This window comes from Gracilinanus agilis, chromosome 3, assembly GCF_016433145.1.
Source record: "Gracilinanus agilis isolate LMUSP501 chromosome 3, AgileGrace, whole genome shotgun sequence".
Lineage (NCBI taxonomy): Eukaryota > Metazoa > Chordata > Mammalia > Didelphimorphia > Didelphidae > Gracilinanus > Gracilinanus agilis.
The window spans coordinates 28,041,069-28,051,731 of record NC_058132.1 but is presented as its reverse complement, the minus strand read 5'-3'; the positions used below and the strand labels follow the sequence as shown (position 1 = coordinate 28,051,731).

The following is a 10,663-nucleotide window of genomic DNA, read 5'->3' as shown; positions in this document are numbered from 1 at the left end:
TCACAAATCCCTCTGGAATGTCCTGGATCATTGCACTGTTATTAGTAGCAAAGTCCATTACATTGGATAGTTCCACAATGTTTCACTCTCTGTGTACAATATTCTTCTGGTTCTGCTCATTTCACTCTGCATCAGTTCACTGAGGTTCTTCCAGCTCATATAGAATTCCTCCAGGTCATCATTCTTTACAGCACAATAGTATTCCATCACCATCATTTACTACAAGTTCTTCAGCCACTCCTCAGTGGAGGAACACCCCCTCAGTTTCCAAATTTTTGCCACCACGAAGAGCGAAGCTATGCATGTTTTTGTACAGACATTTCTCCTTATTATCCCTCTGGGGTACAAAACCAGAAGCATCACAAGAATCTTCAGGGCTTCTCTCCTGCCTTAGGGTGAACTACAATTTCCTTTTTTGGCATGCAATATTCTTTATGAGTCGATTTCAGCCCACCTTTTCTGGATGGTTCCACATCACCCCTCCCCATCCTCCAACTATTACATACTCTAGCCAGGCTGACTCAGTTGCTATTCCCTATACACAAATTCCATTTCATGCCAGAGCTTTCCCTCTTCGCCTTGGCCTTCTGAAATCGCCATGCCCTTCAAGTCTTAGGTTACTTCCTCCAAGACTTTTTCCATTATTGACAATTTCCTTTTTGAGCACTGACTCTATATACTTATCTGTGAACAGGGATCCTTCAATAGAATGTAAGCTCCTTCAGGGCGCCGTCTCCCTCCCTTTTGTATTTGGATCCTCTGTCTAGCTTGGTACCTGGCTGTAGCAAGCACTTACATGCTCGTTTTCTCCCTCCCATTTTTTTGAGAGGAGGGAGGTATGTTCCATCATTGTTGGTCATCTGCAGTCAAGACTGACCATTCCATGGATCTGAGTTCCATCATCTTTTATAGTTCTTTGCTTTTCATATTATAAGTCACTGAGTATATTCTGGTCAGCTCTTACATCATTCTACTTGTTTTCCCAAGTTTCTCTGACATTCCTGATATTCCTTATGGCACCACACCATTCCATTCCCATGTGGAGATATGCCTGGCCCTGGACTTTGGAGTCATGGGCATCTGACTTCAAATCCTGCCTCAGATATTGCCAAGCAGTGTGACCCTGAGAAGTTCACTGAACTAAACCTTCCTCCCCATCACTGTTTCTACTGTAAAATTGGGGGCAAGGGCTGGACTTGAGGGGCTCTAAATCTATGGTCCCATATACCACAATATGCTCAGCCATTCCCCATGGATCAACATCCACCTACTTTGTTTCTCGTTTTTTTGGTTGCCCTAAAGTGCTGCTGTAGATCTTCTGTATGGATGTCTTTGTCCTTCCATGGGATTATGTCCAAGTGTGGGATTACTGGATCCAAAGAACATAGAGAACCATTTTCCAAGCATCGTTCCCAAAGGTTTTCCAGAATGGTGGTACCAGCTCACAGTGCCCATCTTCCCTCAGCCCTTCCAACATGAACCTTTTGATTATCTATTTCTATAAAGTAAACATTCACCAGATTGGTAAAATACTAAAGCTATTATGGGGGGAGCTAAGTGGCTCATTGGACTGAGAGCCAGGACTGGAGTCTGGAGGCACCTGGGTTCAAATATGACCTCAGACACTTCCTAGCTTTGTGGTCCCGGGCAAGTCACTTAACCCCCACTGGCAAACCCTTACTGTTCTTCTGTCTTGGAACCTTAGTAATGATTTTAAGACAGAAGGGAGGGGGCAGCTGGGTGGCTCAGTGGATTGAGAGCCAATACACAGTATTGAGGGTTAAAAAAATAAAAAGACACAAGGGAAAGGTTTAAAAAAAATTCCACACCTACAAAATTTACTATTGTTACTAACATCATATGGCTTTAGATGCCCAACCACAAGGGCAGAGAATAAACATTTATTAAGCATTGACTATGTGCTGTTATCTTTTGCTATCATTTAGTCATTTTAGCCATGTCCAACCTATTTGGGGTTTCCTTGGTAAAGACACTAGAGTGGTTTGCTGTTTCCTTCTCCAGTTCATTTTATAGTTGAAGAAACTGAAGCCAACAAGGTAAAGTAACTTGGCCAGGGTCACACAACTAGGCAGTGTCTGAGGCTAAAATTGAATTCAGGTCTGACTCCAGGCCTGGCACTGTCTCTGTGCCACCTAGCTGCCCTATCCCCATTTTACAGTCTCTGAAGAGGTTAAGTGATTTGTCCAAGATCGCCTGGCAAGAATGTTACTAAAGCTGGATTTGAACCCATCTTCCTGGCTGTACGGCCTCAACTCTATCCATTGCACCACGTTTCGTTAACTGTTTGTCAGGTGTTTTCATGCAAAGCCTTCAAAGGTGAATTCTCAGATAGTTTATGGAACCTTCTTGCTTCCTGCCAGGGTTGTTAGGAAAATAGAGCAAAGCCAGTTTTTTGTGGGTCCTGGCATCCTGCTGGCCTAGAGGTAAACCATTTCATCTGCAGAGGTAATCGGGCCTCCTCTGGCCAAGCTTATTCCCCCAATTCCTTTTTCTCCCTGCCCCAGCTGGCATCCCTAGAATCAGAGTCCACCTTCTGCTTCTGCCCCTCTCTCCCCAATGTCCTTTGTGCTCCCGGCTGCCAGCACCCACGCCCCACAGGAAGCCCAAGAGGCAGCCAGCTGATTTATTTAGCTCTCTACAGCAGACATTCTTAGCCTATGAGAAAAGCCCCAGAGCTTTCAGAAAAAGGGAAAAACCTTCACTGGACAGAATTGGTGAGGCTCCAAGCTGGAAAGGGCCAACTAGAAAGGCTGAGGTCAAGAAAAGAAGGGATCTGACCACCATCACACCAAAGGCCGAGCTAAGCTGAGATCTCACAGTTCCTGGCCAAGAGCACCTTGGAGACGACCCCACTTCCCCACCCCTCGCAGCCCCAAACCGCCAACAATGAGAAACCTCTGGACCAAGCAGCTCCAGGACAGACTTTATTGTCGGGTAGACCATGGCCCCAGGGGCCTGGGCCAGGGAAGCCCCCAGGGCCAGGGAGGTAAGAAGGGAGGTCAGGGCTGTTTGGATCGGGGCCAGAGGCGGCTGGTGAGAGAACTAAAGAAAAGGCTCTGTTTGGTGGTCTTGGCGAGGTCAGCCATGCGCTGCTGCTCCTCCTGGAGGTGGGGGGAGAACAGGGTGAGGCCTCTGGCCCCTCAGACAAGCATCACTTAAGAAAGGGGCTCCCCTCCCCTTCCCCCAAAGCCTTCCTTTCTGAAGTCCTCTGGGCTTCCCTCCTCCCTGTATCTCCACACCCAGAGGCTTCATCTCCAGCCACAGACCTGTTCCAGGCGAGACTGCCGCTGTCTGAAGGCCTCCAGTGGGTCTTCTTCTAACGCGTAGTTCTCTAAGACGGTCCGGACATCCTCCACCCTATTCAGGGCAATGGCTGGGGGAAGGAAGAAGGAGGACAGAGTCAGGCTTCTAGGGGCTGAGGAGGGCCGGAGGATGAACGAACGAGAGCTTTAGAGCTAGGAGGGGGCAGAAAGGTCATCGAGGTCAACACCCTTAGTCTGCAGATGAAGAAACTGAGGCAACAAGAGTGTCGGAGCCAGGCCTGGCAGGCAGGTCACGTAACTCCTATTCCCCTGTCCTTCCACTGAACCCTTCGGCCTCTCCGTGGGGCTGGAGGTCAGGATCTAAGGTCTGGGCGCCCAGGTCCAAGGCCTGATGGAGAAAACAGAGGGACGGGCAGGCGGGGCAGCTCACTCTTGAGGAAGGCAGACAAGTCGAGCAGAGTTCGGTCATCCGAGTTTCCATCCCAGGGTCGTAGGGCCACACCATTGTTAGGCTGAAGCCGGAAAGCCTCCTTCTTACAGTCAACCACTACCACTCGTGCAGGGTCTCTGTTGAGGCACGAGATGTCCTGGGAGAAGTGAGGGAGAACTCGCTGGAGGTTGGACGGACGGGGACAGACACACAGACACTTTCCCACCCAACTCTAAGCATGCCTCCAGCCTCTATCATGGCCCACCCCCACTCCAATGGTCCCTCCCCACCCCAGCCCCAGCGGTTACCTTGATATGGTGCCCATCCATGTATCGGGTAGCATCCCGAAAGAGGCGATAGGAGATAAAGCCATGAGGGTCCACACTGTCGATGAGGGGAAATGCTGTCTGGGAAGGAACACAGGGATGAGTGCCCGAGAGGGGCTCTCCCCCCCACCCCCCGCCCATGCCCTGGGCCCTGCCTCACCATGCCAGTCTCAGAGGTGAAGATGACAATCTCATAGAGAGGGGCCAGCTGCTGAAAGAGGGTCTCAATGCCGGGACGCTTCTTGAACCTCCAACCTGTGGCCAGCTATGGGGGAGTGGAGGGAAGGCGATGTCAGGAAAAGAGAGGGACCCCGGTGTCTTAAGAGGCCCCAACACTCACACTAACAGAAACTAGGAGAGGCCAGATAAAAAGATGGCACCCATCCAAACCTTCTCTCAGTCCTCAAAATGGGCAGCCCCGTCTCAGGAGGGCCCACCCCAAGATCCCCTCTGGGACTACTTCAAGGACCTAACATTTCAGTAGCACAGCTTCTCTGGCACTAACATGGATCCAAAGTACTCTGGCCCTCAGCACACAGTAGGTCCTTACAGGCCAGACTGCTTGGCTACTTCTTGGTCAATGGCCTTTGAGATTTGTCCTGGCCATCTCCACCCCACTGGCAGCTCCCCCACCTCTTTGACCTCTTTGGTCTTAAACCTCTTGGACCTTAAAGGCTGGTTCTGAGACATGTGGCAGGCAAGACCTCAGAAATACCTCACCTCCAAAGGCAGCCCCCGTATCTAAGAGACAGCACTGACTCCAGAAAAAACATGTTACAAACTGAGAGCCCAGCCCCCTCAAGAATCTTGGCAATCCCCCCCAAACCCAGATGTCCTCCAGGCCTTGGGGCACTCTAAACATTTTTCTCCCAAACCTGCAGACTCTCCCAGACCCTACCATTCACTCCTCCACCTTCCCCTTTCCCAAATATCCCACTCTGGGCCCCCTCACCCCAACGCACCGACCACTCAGGGTGCAGCAGGACACCCGTCAGTTCCAGGACAAGCGTATACGGGGGTTGGTAATATGGCTCCTGAAGAGGGTCTGGGAGGAGGCAGGGGCTGGTGGGCTCAATGATCATCTGTGGAAGGGGGGAGTCACTAGGAGGTCAGGGTAGGGCTGAGATATTTGGGACTGCCTAAGAGAAGACTAATTCTGAGGGCATCTTCACAAGGCTGGGAAGGCATCTCTGGGTATGGAACGTACACTGGGGATGAGGACTACAGGAAGTTTTGATAGCGCATCAGGGCAGGAAGGAATCTTGGGGGAATCCCTTTCTCTGTGGCTTCTGGGAGGCTTCTAGGGGGAATCCAGGGGTCAGAGAAGCTGGAAAGGGGAGACTGAGGGCAGCAGCCAAAGGACTGTAGAGGAAGAACCTGGAGGAGTCTTCAGGGACAGCTCTAGGGTTTGGAGGGGTTGGGAGTCTAGAAAAGAAACCTGGGTACCATCCCACCTGTCGATAATCCTTAAAATACTTGTACGTTCGCCGAAGCTGCTGAATCAACACAGGATCTGTGGGGGAACAGGGGAAAGGAGCTCATCTCCCAACCCCAAGAAGCCCCACTGGCCTCCCTATTCTCTACCTTGGCCCACAGAAACTGGGTTCCAAACCCACCCAGCAGGAACCAGGCACCGGTAACACCCATCCCCTTCTCTAAGAGTTGGTGGGATTCAAACCCCAGCTAAGGTCTGCCCCCTTCAGGAGACCAGAGAATCCCCACAGACAGGGGGCCTGAATGGGTAGTCAGGACACCTCTCCTCCTGACAGGGCCCCGATCCGACACCTGGACCTAATCAGGGTTGGGGGCTGAGAGGAGACGCCAGCTTTCAATGGGGGAGATTCTTCGGGCCCCGGGGGGCCGAGAAAAGGCAGAGAAGGCATGTGGCCAGCCCCTCCCCTCCCCCACCAGCCTTGCCTTGGCCATCTGCTCCTTCCAGAGGCCCCCCCAACAAGGACAGTGGGGAGGATGGGTCCTTTGTCTGCCCCCGACGCCAGTGGGGAGGGGCTCAGCTACCAGATGGGCTGGGGGAGGGGCACGGGACCTGCCGCCCCGGCCCAAGCTCCTCCCGCCCAAGGACACTCACCATTGTCAAACTCATCTGGAATCTGAGGAGAGACACAAGCAGAGCTGGGTGAGGAGGACCCCCAAGTGCCCAGAGCCCAGCCCCCTCCTCCCGCTACTCCCCTCCTCCCTGGGGGGAGAAGACATCAAAGGGGCCTGGAGGAGGTGGGCGGAGGGGCCTAGCACCTCCGGGTGGGGGAGGTGGGCCAAGGAGGGGCACTTCAAAGCCTGGGGAGGGGCAGCCCTGACACCTGGCAGCCCCTACTTACCTTCATGCCGTTCTCATCCACAGAGTTGTTTCCTGAGACAGAGAGACAGGGGGAGTCAAGAGACCCCTGGGGCTCCTCCCTTCAAGGTCCTTAAGGGAGCGGGGCTGGGAGCCGGGCACCTGCCTCCCTTGAGGGAACCAGAGCTGGAGTCCCTCCTTCTAGCCCACCCTGAGAGGAAAGGAAAGGGCCATAGCAGGGCTCCCCTCCCCCATGGGAAAGGCTGGGGGTCAAGGAAGGAGCCCAGAGGGCAGGGTTTGGGGTATCTTACCAAAGACATAGATGATGCTGACAGTCCCCCCGGCCCCAAGGAGCCCCGCCACCCACATGGCCAACTTCTTAGCATAGCTGGGGCCCTGCTGTTGTTGCTGCTGCTGCTGGTGCTGCTGCTGCTGCTGCTGCTGCTTTCGATGCGTGGGCAAGGGCAGGTCCTGCATCTGGCTCTGCAGAAGACGTGTCCAGGGGTCAGTCAGCTCAGCACCCAGCTGGCTCAGACCCAGGGGCCCAGGCCCGAGAGACCCACAGCGAAGGAGCCAGCATTTATTTAGGCGCCTAGTGTGCACTACAGAGCCCAGTCTCCTGGGGGAGACAACATGCAAACAACCATGCACTAACTCTGAAAAAGTGAACCCCCAAAAGAGGTTCAGTCTAGGGGTTCAGAGGCCGCAGGGACCCCCAGCTGATGGGATGATTGGGATCTGGGAAAGAAAATTGGGAGTCATTCAATCTCAATAGCATTTGACAAATATTAGAGGTCAGAGGCTTGGTTGGGGGGGGGTCAGAAAAGTGACAGAAAAGCCAGGAGTGGTGGCTCACTTGTGCTGACTCCAGTCTGACCAGCCCACAGCAGGGTGAGGAGTATGGACAGGGTCCGGCCTGGGTGATGTAGGGAGACCCAGTCCTACCTTCCACCTCTCAAGAAAACTAGCTATTTGGCTGGGGCCTGATGGAACCGGAAGGGTCAGAGACCAGCATGCTGCCTCCTAGGAATCTCTTCTCCTTCCACAGAACTGCCAGAGATAGTCTTAAAATCCAGGTCTGACCATCACAAGAATCTTTTTTTTTCTCATTTAAAAATATTTTTAAAAATATTTTCCATGTTTACATGAATCATTTTCTTTCCCTCCCCTCTTCCTTCCCCCTTCCCTTAGCTGACAAGCAATTCCACTGGGTTATACAAATATTATCACTTGATCCCTATTTCCCTAGTCCAGAGGGTATACAAGAAATGGAAGAAGCAAAATTCGAACTCAGGTCCCTAACTCCAAGTTCAGCATTCTCACTGTCCTGCAGAGAGCAGGAGAGGGCAGAGGAGAGATCTGAATCCTTGTGACCCTACAGCCCTTGAACTTGTCCAACTCATCCAGAAAGCCACCTGAAAATCTGCTTTAAAAAAAGGATCTTCTCCTTGGTCCAAAGTTGGCAGTACCAGGCCCATCCTCCAAGGAGGTCACTGACAAAAAGGATACCAAAAGAGGCCAAAGGTCACATTTTGCAAAAGAAAAAACTGGAAATCCATTAAGGATGGAGAAGGGAGTGTGCAAAGCTATCCCTGCCCCCCTCACTTCCATCTCCTGCACCCTGCAGTCAGGAAGGGCCCAGCCCTGAAGTAAAACAGAAGGAAGGGGCCCAAGAAGGTGAGCCACCATGTAAACAACCAAACACATCACTGAAGCACGTGGAATTAGGATGACTGAGAAACTTGGCCTTCTTCCTGGAAAGTGGAGGTCTATGGGAGTGGGATACTGCAGATGTGTACCATCAAGACTTGGAAAATGTGGGTTTGGTTTTCATGAACTGTTCCCTCCCTCCCTCTTTTCTTTTCTCATTCTTTCCTTCCCTCTTTCTTCTCTCCCTCCCTTTTTTCCTTCCTTTCTCCCCCACCCTTGCCTTCTTCTTAGAATCAATAGTCTTGGTGCCAAGACACAGGAGCAGCAGGGGTTAGACAATGGAGGGTGAATGACCCTGCTCAGAAGTGTCTGAGGCCAGATTTGAACCCAGGGCCTCCTGATCCAGGTCTCTGTTCTATCCAGTGTGCCAGTTAAAGGCTCCTAATACAATTTATAAAAACAAAGGAAAGAAGGAAAGGAGTCTTCATGAAATGGCTGGTGTCATACGTACAGCATCACCCTGTGCCAGGCCCTGTGCTTTACAAACATGATCTTATTTGATTCTCCCAACAGCCCTGGGAGGTGGGTGCTGTTATTATCCCCATTTTACAGATAAGGAAATGAAGACAGAAATGGTTAAGTGACTTGCCCACGGTCACCCAGCTATCAGATCCTGAGCCCAGGCCCAGCACTCTGTGCACGGCGGTGCCCCCTCATGGCCCCCAAAGTAGTAACAGCTCACCCTGTTTTCTGGAGAGGCCTGCCCATTCTGGAGGGGTTTTAGACCCTCATTTTACAGATGACGTAACCAAGGCTCTCCCAGAGCCAGGCTGGCCATGGCCACAGCCACAAGGGAAGACATGATGGCTGGGGCAGAAGCTTCAGGTTCCTCTTCACCCTACCCCTAGAGCTCTGCCTGACCGCCCTATGGGGTTCTCCAACCCTGCTCAAACCCAGTCAGATCCCTGCACCCCACTTTAGTGCAAACAGGTTTGGCAGTCTCCAGCCTCTAAGCCTTTGCCTAGGCTGTGCTCATTATGTGGTCCACCTTTACCTCCTCCAAAGCCTCCTGAGCCATTTTATCACCTAGGTTCCCTCTAGCACCCCCTCTCTGACCCAGACACAGCTAGCTGTTCCCTGCCTAAGCCCCCAACGTAAGATGGAGTTTGGGTTGTTCTCTGGGGTCCCTAGCGCCTGGCCCAATAAGTAGTTTTGAGTCCTTGGAGGAGGAACATGTGTGACCCCGGTGGAGGCTGGGGGCGTGGACAACAGGGGCCTTGGGGGGAGGGGGGTGTCAGGACACCAGAGCCCTGGGGAAAGGAAGACGCCGGGAAGTGGAGCACCAGGGGCTCTGGAAGAAGGGGGACTCCGAGGGCTCTGGGAGGGGGAGCGCCAGAGGGAAGGAGACGCCGGAGGTCAAGACGCCAGGGCCCTGGGAGGAGAGGGATCCCGGGGAAGGGGGACACCGAGAGGCAGGGCACCAGGGCCCTGGGGGAGGGGGACGCCAGGGGCAGGGCCAGCAGCTCGGTCTAGAGCCCCACGTGGGAGCCAGCCGCGTGCTGGCGCGGGGCCGGCGGGGGGCCATGAACCTAGAACCTGGCGAGCCTAGAACCCAACCTGGGCTCGCACTGCACTTCCCCACATGCACGCGCAGTGCTTACCTGTCCTGGGCCGCGCGGCGGGGTCACCATTCGCGCGCACAAGGCCCTCGCCAAGGGTAAGAGCCTGAGCTGGGGCCGCAACCGCAACCAGTGACCACCCCGCAGACGTGAAGGCAGCGCCGCCGCCGCCACCGAGGCCGCCATCTTACTCGGACGCCACAGTCGCCGCCGCCGCCGCCAGGTCCCGCCCCGTTCGACTCGTCTCCTTGCCAGGGTCGGCCAATGAACGCACGGAGCGAGGCGCGCCTTTGACCAACGAAGAGACAGGGTTCCTGTCTTCCCCCGCCCCTTCCGAAGCGCACCCAATGGCCTGCGGAGAGGGTGGCGGTTTCGGCCAATGAGAGGACGCCGCTTTCTATATTTCTCCCCTCCCCCGTTTCAGCCACCTGCTTCCTCCACCCCCAAACACATGCATGCCCAGGAACAGAAGTCAGGAGCCGGTCGTGACAGAAGCCCGAAAGGGTCAAAAGAGCTTCGCGTAGCAGAAACGAGAGGGCTTAGAGTCCTACTTTGTTTCATTCCAAGACCTAGGGGAAACTAGAACAATTTGGCTCTCTCCTTTTGTTCAGTTGTTTTCCCGTCATGTCCGATTCCTCATGACCACATTTGGGATTCTTTTGGCAAAAAATTGCCATTTCACAAACGAGGAAACTGAGGCCAATGGATTGAAGGGGAGAGGAGAGGAGGACGGGAGAGGAGGGGGATAGTGGCTTATGAAGGGCCTTGAAGACCACTGGAGAGTTGTGGAGTACAGGGTGGGGGGACTGACATGGTAGGACCTGAGCTTTAGGTTAACTGATCCAAGGGAAAGTGGTATGGAAGAGGGTCCCGGAGACAGAGGAGTGGTCAGAGAGGTAGGAGAGAGAAAGATAGAAGTCTCCAGTGGACCGAGAAAAGGTCACTGGATTCCACAACTAAGGGATCACTGGTAACTTTGGCAAGAGTAGTTTTAGTGGAATGACAAGGTCGGAAGCCAGCATGCAAGAGTTCAAATGTGAGCGGAGGAAACTGAAGAGCCTCTC

At 53.4% G+C, this 10,663-nt stretch overlaps 1 protein-coding gene across 1 annotated transcript; it reads right to left on the bottom strand.

Annotated features, from left to right (window-relative positions):
* Nucleotides 1–2,932: 2,932 nt before the first annotated feature.
* On the bottom strand, nucleotides 2,933–9,795 carry TIMM50 (translocase of inner mitochondrial membrane 50). Its single transcript, XM_044671163.1, has 11 exons — nucleotides 9,642–9,795; nucleotides 6,642–6,813; nucleotides 6,374–6,405; nucleotides 6,127–6,148; nucleotides 5,495–5,553; nucleotides 5,003–5,122; nucleotides 4,201–4,305; nucleotides 4,023–4,121; nucleotides 3,715–3,871; nucleotides 3,288–3,394; nucleotides 2,933–3,122 (listed from the first exon to the last, which is right to left on the bottom strand). The coding sequence occupies exons 1-11, from the start codon at nucleotides 9,783–9,785 to the stop codon at nucleotides 3,021–3,023; spliced, it is 1,119 nt and encodes a 372-aa protein (XP_044527098.1). The 5' UTR covers nucleotides 9,786–9,795; the 3' UTR covers nucleotides 2,933–3,020.
* Nucleotides 9,796–10,663: the final 868 nt, after the last annotated feature.